At 58.7% G+C, this 19,019-nt stretch overlaps 2 protein-coding genes and 1 long non-coding RNA gene across 23 annotated transcripts in view; 2 read left to right on the top strand and 1 right to left on the bottom strand.

The window, feature by feature from the left end:
- LOC109552057 (uncharacterized) overlaps nt 1-19,019 on the bottom strand; it is a 67,763-nt gene that overhangs the window by 26,441 nt on the left and 22,303 nt on the right. For 8 of the 20 annotated variants that reach the window (XR_012324129.1, XR_012324135.1, XR_012324125.1 and 5 more), the window contains exons 1-2: nt 7,887-9,096; nt 851-7,762 (exon numbers count right to left, since the gene is read on the bottom strand). The exons of 3 other annotated variants lie outside the window; for them this stretch is intronic. Coding sequence is in view for 1 of the 17 variants with exons in the window: in XM_073788063.1 (XP_073644164.1) it covers nt 2,547-2,700 (154 nt within the window). In the remaining 16 variants the exon portion in view is untranslated. Of the gene's footprint in view, nt 1-850; nt 7,763-7,886; nt 9,097-19,019 lie in introns of those variants that run through there. 9 more of the 20 variants (XR_012324134.1, XR_012324133.1, XR_012324126.1 and 6 more) reach the window with 8 other exon arrangements.
- Nucleotides 9,412-11,921, top strand: LOC141275800 (uncharacterized). Its single transcript, XR_012324139.1, has 2 exons — nt 9,412-9,535; nt 10,679-11,921. It is a non-coding gene; the product is annotated as an uncharacterized lncRNA (long non-coding RNA).
- On the top strand, nt 15,790-18,321 carry LOC141275799 (uncharacterized). 2 transcript variants are annotated; one of them, XM_073788062.1, is made up of 2 exons: nt 15,790-16,910; nt 17,772-18,321. In XM_073788062.1, the coding sequence occupies exons 1-2, from the start codon at nt 15,841-15,843 to the stop codon at nt 17,947-17,949; spliced, it is 1,248 nt and encodes a 415-aa protein (XP_073644163.1). In that variant the 5' UTR covers nt 15,790-15,840; the 3' UTR covers nt 17,950-18,321. The 2 variants fall into 2 exon arrangements, 1 of the variants encoding a protein (XP_073644163.1); XR_012324119.1 differs by lacking the exon at nt 15,790-16,910 and adding an exon at nt 17,139-17,420.

Below are 19,019 nucleotides of genomic sequence, written 5' to 3' on the forward strand. Positions count from 1 at the left end.
CGGGCAGGCCTAGACCACTGGGTGCCCTGGCACAGGAGAGGCCGGCGCTCAGTGAACGCAGGAAGAAACCCCTGGGAGGAGCCCTGAACTTCAGGGGCAAGTCTCAAGGAAAGCAGGCTGCCTCTAATGGAAACCAGTCAGCGGGCCAAATGCAGCAGGACCCCCAGTCCCCGTGGTTTCCATGGGGATGGAGGCGGAGCCCTGGCAGGGCTGCGGCAGCAGATGTGGCCTGTGCAGGGCTGGCGTGGGGCGGCGGGAGGGGCGGCGCCTGGCAGCACGGCCCTGGGACGTGGCAGGCCCGCGGCTGGATTCGCTAACAAGCCTGGGGCCGTGGGTCTGCCACCTCCAGGGGGCCTCCCGGATTCCTCGGGCACTCGCACTGGCTGCTCCAGACTAGCTTTCTGTTCCCCACCCGCACCATCTCAGCCTGGGCCTGGGCCTCCTGGAGGGCGCCCATGTTTGCTGAGTGACGGCCTCCCTGCCTGGGAGCTGGGGACAGACTCTAGCCCTCCAGCTGGGGACCCGGCGCCCCACGACGTCTGCCCCCTCTGGTCCCTGGACAGTGCCGCCAGTCCTCTCCTGCACCCCAAGCCGGGGCCGCCCAGAGCTGGCTCCCTAACCTCTCTGAGAGGTGCCCTGGAGAATCACGTGGGCGCTGGGCCACCCACCCGGTGATGCAAGGAAGCTGCAGGATCAGGGACAGAGTACCACACAGGGGGCCGGGCAGACGGGGACAGACGGCGGGGTCTCTAACACATGACGGGGCACCTGTTCGCCGGCAGAAAGCTGCTTTCGCAAGAGCTTAACCTGCCCTGCACACGGCACCCCGACACCCCTGTTCTGCCCTTACCTGTGGGAGCCCCCTCACCCTGGGACGTGGCCATGGAGCAGACCTCAGCAGCTGCCGATGACACCCAACTCCCGGCCAGTCCATGGACCCCAAGATAAGTTGAGTGCGTCTCCACGGAAGAGAGGTCAGGGTCCTTCAGACGCTGAATCGTGCCTGCAACAAGGCCCCAGGAGAAAAACCTGAGAAAACCCCTGGGCTCCTGGTCTACACAGCAGGCTCCCCGTACAACGGAAGGGTCTGGCACAGAGCAGAAAGGACCGTTTTGAGAACGCTCAAGCCTGCAAAACGGTCTTGCCTGTTTCGGGTTTCTACAGCATCTCCCGAAGGTTTGACTCCTGGTGTCTGAGTGTTAAACCCTCTGCAGAGCTTCCGACGTCACCTGGGCCTACAACCTCGTACGCTTCCCCACCCTGGGCCGCAGGAACACTGGGAGGAAGGACGACCCGCGGCTCCCTCCTTCCCATCGCCTGCTGCCACGCTGCGTGCTGTCCACGCCCGGCCAGCACTCTGAGCACAGAGGCCTGGAGGGCGCCAGGGGCTTCGTCAGCCCAACCGGCAGGCCCGAGATCCTAGAGAAACAGGCAACCCAGGCAGAGACGGGTCCCGGGGGCCCCCAGAACCACCACAGTCTATGGCTCCTCAGGAGGGGAGGGGCGGAGGCAAATCCTGGCTCTCCCTTGGGGCAGAACTCCACGCCGAATGCCCGGCGACGGCTTTGTGGGGAGAACGCGCCGAGGTCAGCATTTGCGAGCGGGATCCCGTGCGCGCTGCTCCCCGGCCGAGGGTGGGGGGAGAGTGTGGGTCTTGCAGTCACGGACCCGGGTTTGGGTGCAGGCTCTGTCGCCTGCTAGCTGTGTGACTCTGGCGACATTCCTTGGCCTCTCTGAGCCTTGGTTTTCTCAGAGAGAGAACCGTTCACACCCGCCTTCCACACGGGTGCCTTGTCTGTGCCCTATTCCGCCACCAGAACAGCGCTGGCACGTGCTGGCTCTGATTGGATGTTGAAACAAAACGGAATTGGGCAGATTAAATTTAAAAATGGATGTTTAAAAAGAGGTGATTACAGTACTCGGCCCTGAGGACTCCCCTGGCGGTCCAGTGGTTGGGACTCCGCGCTTCCACTGCAGGGGGCGCAGATTCGATCCCTGGTCGGGGAACTAAGATACTGCATGCCACGTGGTGTGGCCAAAAACTAAAGAAAAAATTAAAACAAAAAGAAGTACTCAGCCCTGGGCCTAGCACTTAGTAGGTCAACGAAGGTCAGCTCCCCCCAACCCCAGGGAGCCGAGTTCTGTTTGCAATATCGGACATCGGCTGGCCTCCCATGGGGGAGACGAGTGCGGCCCCCGCCTCTCTCCAGCGGGCCAAGGCAGGGGATTTCTGCCACTCGGGTCCCCCCGCTGGTCCTGCCCCAGCCGGTCTCTCTCACCCCTCCCCTGGCAACTGGACACTGACTGCAGGACACGCCTGTCCCTCGTGGCACCGCCGAGGCTGGGGGCCGTGGTGGCCGGCCACGCTGCCGGGCCCAGGAGTCACCACCTGGAAGTTGTTTCCCTGGGCCTCCCGCTGGCATTGGTCACGGGCCGCTGGCATTGGTCACGGGCCGGGCAGGGCCACCCGGCCCGAAGCTGAGACCCTCGAGGCACACCCACCCACCCACCCGGTGCCGAGAGCCTCGGAAGTGCTGGCGACTTACTACTGCGCGTTCGCAGTGACAAAGGCGCCGGCCGGAGGACACCCTCTCCACACCCCGAGCCCCCCACGCAGCCGCTGGAGGCCTCGGCCGCCACGGTGGGGGGCCGCTGGCCTGGACCCGGCGCGGCGGGCTCAGGTGGGACCCCTCGTCCCATCGAGTTGAAGGAAGCAGCACAACAGGGAGGCTCTGGCGGGCGGGACGGCGGGAACTGGCCGCCTGCCCCCAGGATCCCTCCGCCCACGGCGGCCGGAAGCGCGGGCACACCCACCGCAGGAATCCCGGGGCGGGGCCGGCGCCCAGGAAACTGGGCCAGAGGTTCTGGCGCACACGCTGCAGCGGCCAGGACCCCCGGAGCCACCCCCGGCTCCCTTCTGGGGTTGGGGGCCCGGCTCCTGCGTCCCGAGTCCCCTGAGAGTCACAGGGACCCAAGGCAGGACCCTCTTTGCGGGCCCCCCAAACCTGCTCCCGTCAATGGCAGGTGACGTCGTTTTCCTCCATGAGAAACCTGTGGGTAGGACTTACCCTCTGCCTCACGGGCGGGGAAACCGAGGCCGAGAGGGGCAGGCAGCTCACCTGGGCGCCCAGGCCTCCGGGCTCTTCCCTCGAGGCCACAGCGAAGGACGAAACAGGCCAGCCGCCCGGCCTCCAGACAGGCTCCCACTTGCCGCGTCTGACCGCGCCCTGAGGCCGACGCTGTCGCCCCACTTGAAAGATGACATCAAGGCCTGGCAGTAAGAACCATCCTTATCGAGGCCTTGTTTGCCCAAAGGTGGGCTGGGGGTTCACGCCGTCTCATCAAACCCCCCGCCCAGTCCCCGCCGTGTTCCTGGGGTGGGGGGAACGGCCTGCTCAGGCTCCTGGGTGTGCAGCTCAGGGGCCCGAGCCTGGCACGCAGGCGCACGCACACACGTGTGCACACACGTGCAGACCTGCACGGAAGGCTGGCTCTGCCGCCGGAGGAGGGTGCCGGCATGATGACGCGCCCACCCCAGGCCTTCCGGCCGCTCCCGCCCTCGGCCGCCTTCCCCGATCCCGTCCTGGGCCTGCCCCGCCGCCATTTCCTCTCCTGGGCTGGAGGCCCGATGCCAGTCCTCCGGGTCTGCAAATGGCCGGCGTCCGGAATGGCCTGCCTCTCTGAGGAGAACGAGGGTGACTGGCCGAGGCCCAGAGTGCAGCCGGCCCAGCTTCACGCACCTGGGTGCCTTTCCACCCAGCGCTGGGAGACCCGCCCATCCAGTGGGCAGTGGAACGCCCGGCCAGGCATCTTCGGGGTGGCCCAGGGACCAGGGAGCACAGGACAGCCGTGCGTAGCACACGTGTTACAGTACCGTCAGTGTGCACACACACTGGCAAAGGCACGCCATCCACATCGGGCTGCTGCGTAGACACGCGTGTCCACACTATCACTTAATGCACAAGGCACACAGGCTTTGGAGGGCGGCAGGCCCGGGCTCGAATCCATCCCAACCGTCATGAGACGGTTGACCCTCTAAGGCTCAGGGCCTCCCCTGGAGGAACGGCGATGACGACCCCCACCTTGCGGGCATTTCTGAAACTCAGAAATAAATCGAGGATGAACAGGATTCATGGGCTGCTATGAACTAAGTGTCGCGTCCAGCGCTTTATGTGTGTTACTGTGAGGTGGGGGCACCTGCTGTCCCCGTTTTACAGGTGAGGAAACTGAGGCACAGAGGGGTGAAATGGCTCACCCTTGATCAGCACAGCCAGCAGCTAAAAATGACTCAGCTTGAACCCCAGCCATGAGTTCTGGAGCTCATGCTCTCCTCCACCCACCCTTCTTTTCCAAACACGAAGAAGCCTGGCATGGTGCGCAGCACACGGTAGAGTATTGTCATGACTACCACTGCCACCGCCACTGTCGTTACTATGACGCCATCGCTCTGAAGCTCTGACCCGGGAAGGCTGGGATGCTTCCCTGTGCCTCGTCTCTGAGAGCCCCAGACCAGTGCCACATTCACGGGGCTGATAATAAACACATTTCTGATGCAGAGACAAGAGTCAAAGACCAACATCAGAAAGGATGAAGTGGTTAAAAAAATCCGAGAGCACAGCCGCTACAGAGAGCAGCTCCCAAACGGCTCTGGCAAATTTCATCAACATTTCACTTTTCCTATTACTCCCCAACATCTCCGCCAACAGGTACATTCCTTAAAATAAGCCGCAACAAAGCACTTCTACTTTGGAAGTTCCACAACTGGAAGGGTGTTGGGCGCATTCAGGACACGGCAGAGGGAAGCACCCTTCTCTCATTCAGCACGGCAGACACTTGGGGAAGCTGCTCCTGGCCAGGAAGGGCCTCGGAGGCTGAGAGCTGCGGAGCCTGAATCCAGAATTAAGACACGCAGAAGTGACCATTTCAAGACAGGGCGGGGGCGGAAAAAGAACCCTCAGAACCGATTACCTCCCAACGTGAGCAAATTCACAAAATAAAGTTATCATCATTTGCAAATTATAGTGGCTGTAAAACTGCTCTGCCCTCACGTGTGTTGATATGGACCAATAAATTCTGCATTGTTATCTTGCGAGATAATTTTTTTAAGTTTATAGCTAGTGTTTGTAGTTTACCTGTTGAATTTTTTTTTTCAGTTTGGACTTAAATGGACCTTGAGACCATGCAAGATACTTATCATCTGATTTTTCAGAAGCTTCTCAAAATAATTGCAGGAAAGTACATAGAACAACAAAAGGTTTAATGTCTTTCCTACAGAGATTATGAAGATATTAAAATCAGAAGTCCCAAACCCCGTAATTTTTAATATAAATCTAGTGTTAGGCTGTTCAGGATGCAAAAAAAGATAAAAATTGGTAATTAATTTGAACATTTAAGGTCCTTTGCCATAGGGCATTTGGAGTCTTAAAAAGATGCAGATGAAGACCAAATTTTCAATTAAACTTTAATAAAGGTGATGGTGGTTCTGCTACCAAATTTTTCAGGGGATCAGAAGATCATTTAATAAGACTGCTTTTAAACACAAATGCAACTTGTTTATTTTGACCTCAGTTCTTCGAAATTGTCGACTCCACAATTGAAATATGCTGTGTGTTCCAACAAGGACCCGGCAGTCATAATGACAGACCAGCCCATCTGTGCTGTGAGAATGTATAATTTCAGTCTATAGTGGAATTTATATAGAAGCGATGATGTGAAAACTGCTATGTGTGGTACTTTCTTAAAAAAAAAAAAAAATACTGCTGAGAAGTACTGGGTGCCATGGAGAATGCTGATACTTTTGCCTGATTTAAAAAAAAAAAAAAAAAAGATTCTGTGGAATTTTACTGATTTGGGGGAGGTAAAGTATTATTACCAGAGTTAAAAAACGAAGGTGATAATCGATCCCATGTAACTATCTCAACTATATAAGGTGTATGCTGGAGAATGCGTTATCCATATATATTAAAACCATTAGATTGAACATAATCTCGGTGGGAAATACTGATTTAGGATGAAAATGCTCATTTATGGAAATTAATTGACTTTACGCCGCTTGCCTCTACCTTGTCCAAAAATAAGACGAGTTAATGCTCAGGAAATCTGCCTGTCATTTCAGGATTTAGGATTAAAGGCCTATTCACCTACATTCATTATAATAAAACTATAATTTTATTATAATACAAATTTTAAAAACGAGGAGTGGGCAGCTATTAAAAGTATAAATTCTTTAAAAATGATGAACCTTCCCTCCCCCCCCCCCCCACCAACCTCTCTCTATCCCGTTGCCTCTTTTGCCTTTAGAATTTATCACAGTTTTTTTTTCTATTACTTTTATTTTGTCACCAGTGTTTTATTTGGTGCTTGCTAAATATCTGGGTGGAGTGATCTTCCAGCTCGCAGCAGCAGAATGTGGCTGTCATAATCATGAAAATGTTTTAATTATCTCTGCTCTATACGCCTGTATCTGCAGCCCCAAATCCTCCAGGATCGACTGCTGTCGAATCTAAGAACAAAAGCAGGCGCAGATATTCCTCGTGCGCGCCGAGCTCAGTCTCAATATTTGGTGGTGTCTGCTCCAGCCAGCTGCTCAGGCCTGCACAAACAGGACCCCAATGCCTCCGAATCAGGAAAACAAAAACGTATTCACGCGGGAATTTTCCTCTTCGTTGCAATTCAGAACTTTCGGGGCCTGATTTTCCATTTTCCATAAATCAAGACCCTGGCTGCTACCCTCAAACGTGGGGAAACCGGGCCGTGTCTGCGGTGCTTTTGTCAGCCTGCCAGAGGGTGGAGGTGAACTCGAGCCGAACCCTGCAAAGCCCACCTTTTAAATGCAAAGGTTCTGGGACCAACAGAGAAACTCAGGCAGTCACGGAACCCAGCTCCCAGACGGCAGTGGTGGCGTGGCCCAGGGACCCAAAGGTCTTCAAGGGACTCTACTCCCTGCCCCGCTGGCCACGGTTCAGGCCCTGGATGGTCAGGATGCCTTGGGCCACAGCTCTGCAAATGCGAAACCAGGATGAGATCAGGGCACAGGCAGGCCCTGGGACCACTCAGGGCCCCCAAGGGTTGGTCTGGTGGACGTGCCCACATGCACCCCAGAAGCCGTCTGTGGGCAGGGTGGTTAGGAACCGTCACAGCAATGTTAGCTGGAACCCCCGGGCTTAAATAAGTGCTTAAAATACAAAGCCCAAAACAACCTAAAAGATTTTCCCCACACTAAGCTGAGAGCCGAAAAGAGCTTCCTTTTATCCCCCCTCCCTCCCAAAAAATAAAATAAAATAAAAGGGAGAAAGAAACTGGATCGCTCAACTGTGGACATGGCAGCATTAAAGATGCCGGACAAAATGAAAGGGCCTCTGTTTCTCAAAGCAGAATCCACCCTCCCGTGTGCCAGCCTGGCCCTGCCTGCCGAGGAGTTTGCTGGGAGGAGCATGGATGTTTCTGGTGTTTTTCCCTCTGCCACTCCTGGCGTCGCCAAAAATTAAAATCATAATAATGAGGACGATGATAAGACCTCCCCCCAAAAAACCGACATAACTGAGCACGAGAGAGTAGGCCGTGCCTATTAATGCCTCCTGAAACATTTGTTCAAATTATAATTGAACATGCAGCTACTGTGAAATAACAAACATTCATTTTTATTGTGATTTCTGAAGCCTACAGCTTTGGGTCTTAAAAATAAATGGGTCCGGCTGCTGCATCTTCCCTGCAGTTTTTGGAAGGGCTCACTTCACTGAAGATGTGGGGGGCTGGGGGCGGTCTGAAATAGAATTTTGAATTTCGGATAACCAATTAGAGGGAAGGAAACGTAACAGGCACCGAGCACAAGATGGCAGAGCCCTCGGCTTATCTCCAGCGCGAGAGAAGGGAAGAAGGAGACTTACCCGAGGTGCAGGATGAGGAGGTTCTCAAAAGCAGGGAAGTGAAAACGGTGTCCCTCACCCGGCCGGCTGGTCACCGTGGCAAGCAGAGGAGGGCAGGGGCCGCTGGCCAGCAGGCCGTGCCCAGGTGCCAGCCCCCGTCCAACAGGCCCTCAGGCGCCTGGTCTCTGGCCACCATCGTCCATCGGTTCCTCGGTCCTGGCCGGCGCGGCCTGGGCCTCGGCCACCCCGGCACCCAGAGGCAGGGCTGCCAGAGCCAAGTGGTGCTGGGGAGGCCCCGCTGCCAGCCCAGGAGGACGAGGAAAATGCTACTTTTGTCTCCTGCTCTCATCTGGCACTGGCTGCCCGGGGAGGGGGGGCCAGAGGCGGCCGCTACGGCTCAGCCCCGCCCACCGGGAATTTTTGAAAGATGCTCATGGGTGCCGGGAGGATGGCAGACGTGGCAGAGGCGGGTGGGCCGGACCCCGAAACCCACCACCGGGGGCGGGGGGGCGGCTGGCCAAGCGGGAGAAGGAGGGGGCAGCAGGAGCGTCTGGCCACTCAGCGGCCGGCCTGAGGAGGACGCCGGGAGCCGGGCCGTGCCCGGGCGCCAGCCCTCCCCGTGGACAGGCGGCGCGGCCCTGGGCGCCATGTTGCGAGCCGCCTGCCTGGCTGGGCTGCTCCGGGGATAGAGGCCACATTGTTCCCACGCTGGGCCCGGCCGAGGGGCAGGCGGCAGCCAGCACCCCGGCTGTGCTCCCCGGGATCCCCTGGAGCGAGCCCACTCTAGCCGATGCCCTGGGAGGTTATGCCGTCAGGCTCGAGAGCCGGACCACTGGCTTGAACCCAGCCTTGGGTCCAAGTGGCCACCTAACCCCGGGCAAGCCACGCCAACTCTCCGGCCTCAGTTTCCCCATGAGTACACGAGACGGGGGTCTCAGCTCCAGCCACTCAGGGCTGCTGTGACGACACAATGAAAAATGCACACAGCCAGGCCGCGGCGAGGGGCCCAGGGTCGGGCTCCAGGCCCATCACCACACCCCATTCAGACCGTCACAAATCCACCAGTTTCACCGAGGCAAATCTTCCACCACAGCGAGGAAAGGTGACCCGTGCCTGGCCTGGGTCACTGGGCTTGAGGTTCTAACCCAGGCACTCTCACTTGGAGATTTACCGGACCCGGCGGCCCTCTCCTGCAGGCACGGGCCGTGGCCGCTTGGCCAGCCTGCCCAGGTCTCTCCATCGGCCCTTTCTGTGGCCAGGAGCTGAGGCGATGACCGCCTGGCTGTCCCTGTGCAGGGTGAGCCACAAGGCTGACAGTGTGGGCAGGGTCCCCGGGCAGGCAGGGCCAGCTCTGGGGGTGGAAGGGACCGCGTGGAGTGACCGACGCTGGGCCGCCGAGGCCAGAGTTCGCTCGTGGGCCCTGGGTTGCTCCCCGGCTTACGGGCCTTTCTGTGGCTGGGAGCTCCCCCCGCGCCCCGGCTGCCTGGAGGACGTTTTATTTTAATACTGCTTTATGCCTGTGCAGAGATGGCCATGCCCGAAGCACAAGGCCGGGGGGTGGGGGGGGAGCGAGAAGGAAGAGGCCAGGAGGCGCCCTCTGATCTTCGGGCTCTGGTCTCACGCACGCGGCCACGTGACTAGCTCACCAGCTGATGCCAGAGACAAAGCAGGTAGGATTCCGATGCCACGCGCCCGACCAGGAACGCTGGGAATTCCATTCCAGGAACGGCTTGGCACGGCTGCCAACAGCCTGGCCCCGGGAGGAGAGCGTCCCCCATGATCCATGGGGAAAGCCACTGAAAACTGCGGGGCCGTTTGGGGGCCGCCCTGAAAGGAGGAGGTGGGCACCCTCCCTCACCCGGCCTCCCCGACACACACACACACACACACACACACACACACTCTCACACACCACACACACTATCACCACGACCAGAAGTGGCCGCTGCTGTGCCCAGTTGGCTGCCCAGGAGATAAAGGCCTCCGCCCCAAGGCCTGCGGGCCAGCGTGGGGTCCGGGACACAAGACATCAGCCAGGGCGGAGGGGCAGCCAGGCCCAGACCAGGCCCTTCTCGGATGCACTGCATGCTGTGAGGTTTGGCAGCCACGCCACAGTGCCGGGGCCAGAATCCCCATCCACAAGTCCTTCTCCTCCTGGCAGGGCGGGGAGGGCTCCACAGGTGACACGCATGGACCCTGACATCCTCAGGACACACATGTGGCCCTGCAGGCCGGCACCTGCTTGTCTGGTGCCTGTTCACGCCTGCTCGGAGCCCAGGGCTGGTGATGTGATATGCAACCCACCAGTGCGTCTCTTACTGTTAAAACATATGGAAGACTGAAGCCCCGGCTCCATCATTTCATTATAATTTAAAATGTAATTATAAAAGGCTGATTTGAATGTAAATATCGCTCTTAAACACATGAAAGACGAATCTAGATTTAAGAGCCCCAAATCAGCAGGTAAATATTTCAGCTAAATGCTCTTCCTAACCATCTGACATCCTAGAATTAAAGGAAGGGCGATTCGCAGAAAAACGCAGCCCTGCCTTTAGAAACCGGGGCAACAGGGACAACATTCTTGTTTTCCATCTTAAGGGGAAATTCTATTACTCCAAAAACAGAAAAAGAAAATTTGGCCTTTACTTTGTACGTCCCATGCCCACATTTTCTCACCACAACTACCAGGCTCATTCAGCAGTAATAACCATCACCTCTGGGGTCATATATCTACTCAGAAAACCTCTTAGCCGCTGATTCAACAGTGGGCCTGGCCGGCCGTTTGCAGAGGTGCCCGATTTATCCATCCACAGGGATTCTGAGCCATCCCTAAAGGCAAGACGCCTGCATACGGACCGAAACAAGTTTCCCGTCCAAAATTTCACAGTGAGACTTTGCAGCATTTTACTTTCAAACCCCTCTCCGTTAAAACAAACAAACAAACAAAAAAACCCAGTAAATAAAAGCTTGTGTTTTACGGTTGTTCTGCCTCATGTCAGGAGATTTCAGTCTTTTCCATTTCAATCTTACCAACTCTACTCGTGGCCTCAGAGACTGTTACGGTTACCCCCCAAAGAGAACTCTCTTCGTAGCATTTTTTGGGGGGGAGGTTAATGCAGAAGGTGAAACAGACCACAGCTAAGAGGTTCCAGGATTTTTGTTTTTTTAAAGATGCGACAGCGATTTAAAAAACAAAACCTCATTTTTGAAGCCAGATATTATAATTTGCCAACCAAGTCTTTGGGGTAAAGGGGAAGCCTGACAGGGAGGGGCCCGTCTTCGTCCACCCTGATCGGGGCCACTCCCTCTTCTGTCCTCCGCCTACCAGTCTGAGGACCCCCTAAGCTGCTGGGGGGGGTCTCGGCCGATTGTCCGCCACGGCCTTCCCAACGCCAGGAAGACTGATTCTCCGATGTTTCCATCACGAGCCCCAGCCTGGTCAGTTCCTCCCGGAGTCCCTAACGTGAGCCTGGGATCCAGGCCTTGCTTCCCAGGGCGCCTTCCTGGCTGCACTGAAGCTGGACCTTGGGTCGGCAGAAGCCAGGGTCGGCAGCTCTAGCGCCACCGGCAGCCACACAGCGGGGAAGATGGAGGTGGCTCCTAAGAAGGCCTCAGAGTAAAATCCCGTTCCTTCTGTTTCTTCAGAAAATGTCCATCCGGCTCAACTCTGGGCCGCCAGGCTTGTCCAGCTGGAAGGGTGTTCGAGAGACCATGTGTGGCTTCGCCAAGTCAGGCCAGATCCCAAGTTCATCGGAGAACAGGATTAGGGGAGGAGTGAAGGACACCAGAGAATCACAAATATTGTCCCCAATTGCTCTTGGTGGCTTTCCCCCCACCCCCTGGGGACAGACCCTTCCTCTTCTTAAACTCCGACAAAGTGAGTTTGTCTCACTTCCATTCTGCCATCTCCCAGCAGACAAAGGCCGACCTGGCTACCTTTCCAATGCTTGCCAACATGCCCCTGTGGCCTTGCAGAAGAAATCACAGAGGAAGAAAAAATAAACTTGTGAAAGTTTAAACTCCACTCGATTAAAAAAAAAAAAAAAAAAAAAAAAAGCCAGACATTCCCACTGAAATTTCCCAAGAACCACAGGTCAGGGGACTTTCTTTTTTTCCTTTTCTGTAAATCTCATCCCTGACTCAGTTCTCAGGACCTGTGATGCTCAGACACTGGCGCTCCACTGGCCCAGCCAACGGGACACTGGTCAGCCCTGAAAATAAATATTTCATATAAAAGGTCCATTGTCTTTGCCCAGAGACAATTGCTTTTTCTCCCTCCTCGGCTCCGTAACATCAGAAAGCATGGCTGGTACCATCTGGGGTTCTTTCTTGTTCCAACAAGATGTTTTGAGAAAGGGCAATCTTGCTGGGTCTTCCTGGATGATCAGCTGAGAGAGAAAATTCTCCCAAAGCAAGCGTTTTGGTAAACGTTCGCTTGTATGGGGCCAAAGAACAATTAGCTCGTCAGAGTGGTGAAACCCTCCCATCCAACTGCTACCTGCATTGCCCGCAAGGAGGCTGGCGGCTGGGGTGGGCCACTCTGGACCCCTGAGTCACGGTGTCTTGCCCTTGTCTCGCCCTGGTCGGCCCCCTGGGGCCAGCGCCCAGGTGGGCTCCTCAGGTGCCATCACTGGGGAGGTCTCGACTTCCTAGGTGCCGAGGAAGGGGCACCTCCTCCGTAAGCACGTCCCTAAGCCAAGTCCCTGGGGTAAGGGAAGCCCTGGCTTTGCAAGTTCCTGACACTCTATGTTGAAAAGATCAAGGTTCACTTTCGCTACCACCTGGGGGGTGGGGGGTGGGGTGGGGATGGTAAACCCTCAGGTGTCCTTTCTAATGAAACCAAAACTAGGTTCCCTGCTTCTTAGAAACTCAAAAATATAATAATAACCAGCAATAAAAGTGGCGATCACTATTTACAATGAAAACAATTACAACAGCCATTTACGGAGTCCCTGCCGCGTGCCAGGAACCGTGGTCTGTGGAAATAATGTTGTCTGAACCTTCCGAATCACCCTCTGAGGTTGGGATTCTTATTTTTGCTCTAGAGCTTGGGGTGCAGTCCCGGGAGGTGATGCCACTTGTCCAGGGTCTCATGGTGAGCCTGGGGTGGGGGCCGGATGGGAGCTGCCTGGACGTGAGCTAGGACAGCCCCCCCTTCACGGGATTTCCGCAAGGGCATTCTCTGTTCTCCCCAGACATGCAGATACACCCTCCCAGCCCGACAACAGCCAGGTGTGATGCTTTTAAGATGTTTTCCTGCCCGGCCTCTGGGGCCTCCTTCCCTTCCCGAGCACCATCCCTCGCTTGAGGCACATGTCGGTTTCCCCGGACACCAAGGAGCACCCACCCAGGCAGGGTGACCGTCAGGGTGGGCAAAGCCCTCTGGCCCCTCCCTGGGCCCCACCTTCTGCCTTCCGGTCAGGCCTCGTCCACGCCGGGGTGAGAATGGGAGCAAGTGAGACCCGTGCATGGCGTCATCCACGGTGGCCACAGGGACCCGAAAGCAGCCCCGCCGCAAAGCTCCCTGCTGTTTCCGTGGAGCCAAGCAAGATGTTGTCTGCACCTGTTCAGGCGGCGTGTGAGACCTGGGCAGCCAGCTTCACCCACACCCTGGAGACGCCCAGGCCAGAATCGGGGGCCTCAAGTGGCCAGAGGCGGGGCACGGCAAGGCCCCAGTGCAGGCCAGGGGCCACGCCGGGCCCGGCCCTGGTTGAAAACAAAAGCAAGAACACGAAGGCCGTCCTCCCGCCAGCCCGCCCCGGTCCACAAGACCCTGTCCCCTGCTTAGCACATTCTTTCCCTTAAATCCAGAGTGATAAAAACCAGACAGGCGCCAGTTTCATTTTCCGAACCTCGTCTTGTGTCCTCGTCCTCAAAAATACATTTTTATCCGGGTGAGACATCCCTACGTAGTAAGAAGCCCCTGGCGGGACCCGGGTCTCCACTGGGAGTCTCCAGTGGAACTGGGCTGGCTCTAAGGACAGGACGACGGCAGGACAGGATGGCTTGGTGCCGAGGCAGGGCCTCCGTCTGCGGGGCAGGCCCCGATGTTGGCAGTGGACTCTCAGCCCCATCACATTCCCTTTGCCCGGAGCACACACGGGGCAGGCGATGGACCTCTGGAGCTGTGACGAACAGCAACCCCCCACTGAGTGGCCCTCGGATGCTCAGGCCTTGCCCAGCTCCCAGCGTATGGCCCGCAGGCCCGCGGAGAGGGAGCAACGCATGCCCCTTGTTTCGGGGTCTGTTTTAATCCTGGGGGATTCCCGACAGTCTGAGCAGAACGCCACACCATCCCTGCCCATCGTGTGCTCCGTTACGGGTCATCTGTGGACCTGGGAAAACGTCTCCCGCATTTTACAGGCAAGGCCCCGACAGAAGCTGGGCTTTCCGTAATTACTAACCCGTCACCGCCAATGCCACGGCAAGCAGCAGCTCGCGGCCGAGCTGGCATGCCTTCCGCAGCTGCGCCCCGGTTTCTGAGATCACTCCCCAATGTCCCACCCCCGGGTTTCATGTCTGCTAACTGCCTCTGATAAAGTCATAAATACAAATGTAAAACAGGGGACCGAGGGAGCAGAGGATGGCCTAGCAAAAAAAAGATGGCGAGGATAGCTCTACAGTACGAAGCAAACTTTCAGCCTCGGCGCCAGGTGGGCAAGACCTTACTGAAGTGGTCTCCTTGTCCCTCTGGGTTCTCCCCTCAGATCTGGAAACCAGGCAGCCCGGGGAGAGGGAGGCATGAGGCAGGCCTGGGCTACTCAGGCCTCTGTCCACGTTCCCGGAAACACAGCCTCCGAGTGCCAGCTCACACTCCGGGGTGTTATGGAAACAGGCCCCCCTCCCCATTATTTTGTGGTCAAGGCACCCAGCAAGGTTGTCCAAACCACATCAATAAGATGGGGGAGAGCAGAGGGGAAATCACACCTGCGATATGATCATAGCAAAAACCGGGTTAATCCCCCCCAGTTACAGGTTTCATTTTAACAGGATAGGTACACGCAAGTACAAACAAGCATTTGAAAATCCCAAATAGCTAGAACCGACAAACTAAAATAAAATGAACATAGTGCTGGCCTGCAGAGGCTGCCTTGGCCTCTGAAGCCCAACTCTGAAGAAATTAATTTCAGTGTTACCTTAAAACCCTGTAATTACGGCCAATGTGCATTCCTCCACCCCCTTTCTTGCTCCCCACAAATTCCCCAGGGCTGCCGGCTGGGCCCGTATGTGACCCACCTATAAAGGGGGATTTATTATGAAAAGTTATGAGTTGTTTTTCGTTTTATGCCACCATAAACAGCAGCTTCCACGCACAGGGCTTTCACTCCACCGGCCCGATCGGCCAGTGCTTGACCGAGGGCCGCCCTAAACCAGCTCTTCATAAATGCCTGAGCAGCAGAAAAAAATAAGAAGCACTGCTGGACTGTAGCTTCCAATTAACCTTTCCGAACACATCTAATCTAAAAACAGATGTGTTCTCGTTTCCTTCTATTCTACGTAAGATGCCTGCTAACGGTATTTTATGTGTTCAACAAAATTCTCTCTGGCAAATGGCCGGCACACACCTGAGATCGGAAGCTGTATTTCACAAATTCCAAGTTCCAGAATTTTAATGACGGCCATGGAGTTCTTGCAAGCTGGTGCGGCTTCAGGGTCAAGAACGACCTCCTTCCCGGGTCCCCTGGTCTGTGGAAGGCCTGCCCTACAGAAGGGCTCTTCTTAGAAATCCCTTCATTAATATTTAAATATTCACTAAGTAGCGAAAGTGAGAAATGCACTTACCGGCCTCAAGAATCGAGAGTGAACCCAATCGAGACAGGGGCGCTCTGCCCTTGCCGGAGGGACGCGCCCGGACGCAGCCGGCGCTGCGCTATCGTGCCCACGGCTGCACAGGCCCTCGGCCATCGGTCTGAGTCGTGGGTTCCAAGTGATTCTCTCCTTCACGCGGCGAAAGGGCAGAGAGCAAAGCGGTGCCATGTCCCACAACTCGTGGCAGGGGCGCGACAGCTCCGGGACGGCGCGGGCGAAGCGCACGGCCAGGCCCCACTCCCCTGGTCCCGCGCCGCGCCTCGGACCGCGCTGCTCCACTTCTCCTGGCTCCGGCTTCCCCGTGTTGAACGACCGGACCTCCCCGCAGAGTGGCCCGCAGGACACGATCTCCACGTCCGCGACCTGCGCCGCGAGGGACCTTTGTCCCGGACGAAAACGAAAGCGCGCGGGGCCGGGGACGCCCACGCCCTGCAGCGGAGGTCCGCGCCGGCGCGCCCCGCGACTTTCTCCAAGTTCACGTGCATCCCGGGGCTGGCGGCCGGGCTCCGCGGGCCCGAACTTCCAGCGCCGGGCCGTCGGGCGCGCTGCGGGGTGCCGACGGTCACCGGACGGCCGGGCGGCGCGGGCCCGGGGCACAATGAAAGCCGCCGGGCCGGCGGGCCGGCGGGCGAGCGCGGGGACAACGCGGGCCCGGCCTCCGCGCGGCCGCTCGTCTAGTGCGGCCGGGGCGCCGAATGCGGCGGCGGCGGCTGGGCACAGACGCGCCGCGCGCCCGGTGCATGCTAATGGCCGGCGGCCGCGCCATGAATTATTCAGCAGCGGCGCGGAGAGGGCGAGCGCGGCGCGGAGGGCGGCCCGGCCCGTGTGTCCCCCGCCGCTGCGAAGCCGCCGCGGCGACTTCCCAAACTTTCCCGGGTCGGCACCGAGGATGCGGCCCCCGCGGCGCCTCCGTCCCCGCCCGAGCGCGCCGGCCGCGCTTCCCCCGTTGCCGCCTATTTTATGTCTTTTGTCTCGGAGTTGGCACCTGTCCCAGAGAGCGCGTTTCCCTGCCCACCCCTTCGCCGCCGGATCAGGGCGGGGGAGGGGGTACGGGGGACCTGGAGAGGAGGGGACGGGGAAGCAAGGCGCCTACGGCCCCGCAGCCCGAGGAGACCGCCCGGGGGCAGCGGCCGTGACGCGCTCCCGGGCGCCCCTGTTCCGCGGGGAGGTCAGGGCTTCGGCTGTGCCCGGAATACCAACAAGGCCGCCCGGGGCCCCCGGCCGTGCCCGCTGCGGGTGAGGACCGGGCGCGGCCCCTCCCCGCCGCCCCCCCCAACCCACCCTCCGCCGCGCACCCTCCTCCCGGGGCCGGCGCGCGCAGGCGGGGCGGGCGGCGCGAGCAGCGGATTCGCCGCCCGGGCCCCGCGCCTGGGCCCGCAGCCCCGCGTGCGCGCCCCCGCGGGCACGCCGCCCCGGGGGCTCCCCGCCCGCGCGGTCCCGGCCGCCTGCCGCCGCGGGGTAGGGGGCACCGTGCCGCGGGGACTCATCAGCCTTCTGCTTCGCGCCCGGCGGCCCGCACGCCCCGGCCGCGGCCCGCCCCCGCCGCCCTGGCACCGAGGCGGCTGCCGGAGCGCGCTCGGCGGCTGCGCTCCGAGGCGCCGGCTGCCATGATTGCGGGCAGCGGGGCGCGCGCGCGCACGCTCGGGCCCGGCTTGGGGACCCGGGGCGAACCCACGGTCCCTGGCCTGAACGCAGCCCCGTGCGAGCCGCGGAGTGCGGCCAGGTCTCCGGGCTCATCCCAGCGAGGCTAGTGCTCGCCGTGGAGTTCTAGACGAGGCTCCGGGTCAGGGGTTGGGGGTCGACGGTGGCAGCGGGCTTCCCCCGGGGCAGGGCGCGCACCAGGAGGACCCCGCGGCGGCTCGTCCCAACACCGCCCGCCCGGCTGCGGGAGGGCCGCGGTGCCCAGTGGTGTGGGAGGCGGGGTTCAGAGGATCCTGTGAAGTGGAGGGGGGCAGCGCACTGTGCCCAGAGATGGGGGGGCGCAAGGTGTCTGGTGGAGGGGGGCCCTCACGGTGCCCGGGGAGGCATGGGATGGGCGGGGGCACCGTGCCCGGAGCCGCTGCCCGGCTCCAACCTCGCTCTCTTCCTTCCCCGCAGAAACAACTTCCTGCTCCCCCGGCCCAGGGCGCAGGAGCTGCGGGGAGAAGTTCTAGGCCGCAGCTTTGCTATCTTGGAGCCGGACGACGACACTGCTGCACACGGGCCGCGCGGTTCCTTCCCGCGCCCTCTCCCGCGGTCGCGACCAGCCGGGCTCCAGGGCCCGGACACTGGTTAGAGTGACAAGAAGGCCGCAGCTGCTTTTTCTGCCTGCTCCGCAGGAGCGCCTGAGTGGTTTCTGGCGCTTGGGGACGCCGACACGGGGTCGCTGTGCTCGGACCCCATCCCCCTGCCTGGGCATGCCCTCTCTCGGAGCCAGATGGACCTGGTTGTCCCCGGATGCCCGCGACAGGGGCCCGAGAGAAAGAAGGCCTCCTGGGCCCCATCCCAGTGTCTCTCTGTGCCTGTCTCCCCGCCCCCCCCCCCAGCCGGCCTTGGCATTCTAACCAGTGTCCCTTGACGTCACATCTCGCCATTTCTGTCAACCAATTGAAACTTGCCCGTTGTCATAAAAATATATATACTTTTTATGCCATTGGTAAATTCAAAAGTTCCTCGTGTGCCCTGCTTCCCAGGAAACTTCATTCCACCTTGGATTGGATGGCCCAGGCAGGGGCACTGGCCATGGGGCGAGGCTGGGCTGGGGCAGCTGGAGCAGCTTGGCCAGGGCCTCTGTTGCCCACTGACCCACCCTGGAGGCTCCCTAGACCCCCATGACCTTGGCCTTGAATTGTGGTAGACACACACACACACACACACACACACACACACATCACTGCCACCACCGTATGACATACGATTTGGGGAGGGGGGGTAAAAACAGGATCCATTAAGAAATCTTCCAAAATTACTTCCCTACGTGTTAGAATCTTGCTGTGGCCTCTTCTTGCTAGGGATAGCTCCCCCCCACCCGCCCCCATGAGAAAATTCAGTTTTAGAAAGTGGAGTAGAAATGTTTTCTGGTTAATCTTTTCACCGAAATCCTGACCAACTTTCACTTTCCACGGCTGCTGACACCAAGCCGAGAGAGCCCAAGCAGGGGTGATTTCTCAAGGGGGTGGGTTTCACTCTTTCCCTGAGGAAGGTCCAGGGTGGCCCTCCCAGCTTCCAGGACTATGGGGTCCAGCTTGGGAAGTCCAGGAATTCTGTACTCCTCCTTCCTCCGAAAAGGACTCCGAAAAGGACAGCCTGAGACTCAGGAATGCCGGACCCACGTTCTAGCAATACGGCAGAGAAAAACAATCTCTC

Source organism: Tursiops truncatus, chromosome 11 (genome assembly GCF_011762595.2).
Source record: "Tursiops truncatus isolate mTurTru1 chromosome 11, mTurTru1.mat.Y, whole genome shotgun sequence".
Taxonomy (NCBI): domain Eukaryota; kingdom Metazoa; phylum Chordata; class Mammalia; order Artiodactyla; family Delphinidae; genus Tursiops; species Tursiops truncatus.

Coding starts and splice junctions, on each gene's coding strand:
- LOC141275799 (XM_073788062.1), top strand. CDS start 15,841: ATGTCCCACAACTCGTGGCAGGGGCGCGACAGCTCCGGGACGGCGCGG. Junction 16,911..17,771: donor CCCGGCCGTGCCCGCTGCGG/GTGAGGACCGGG, acceptor CCTTCCCCGCAG/AAACAACTTCCTGCTCCCCC.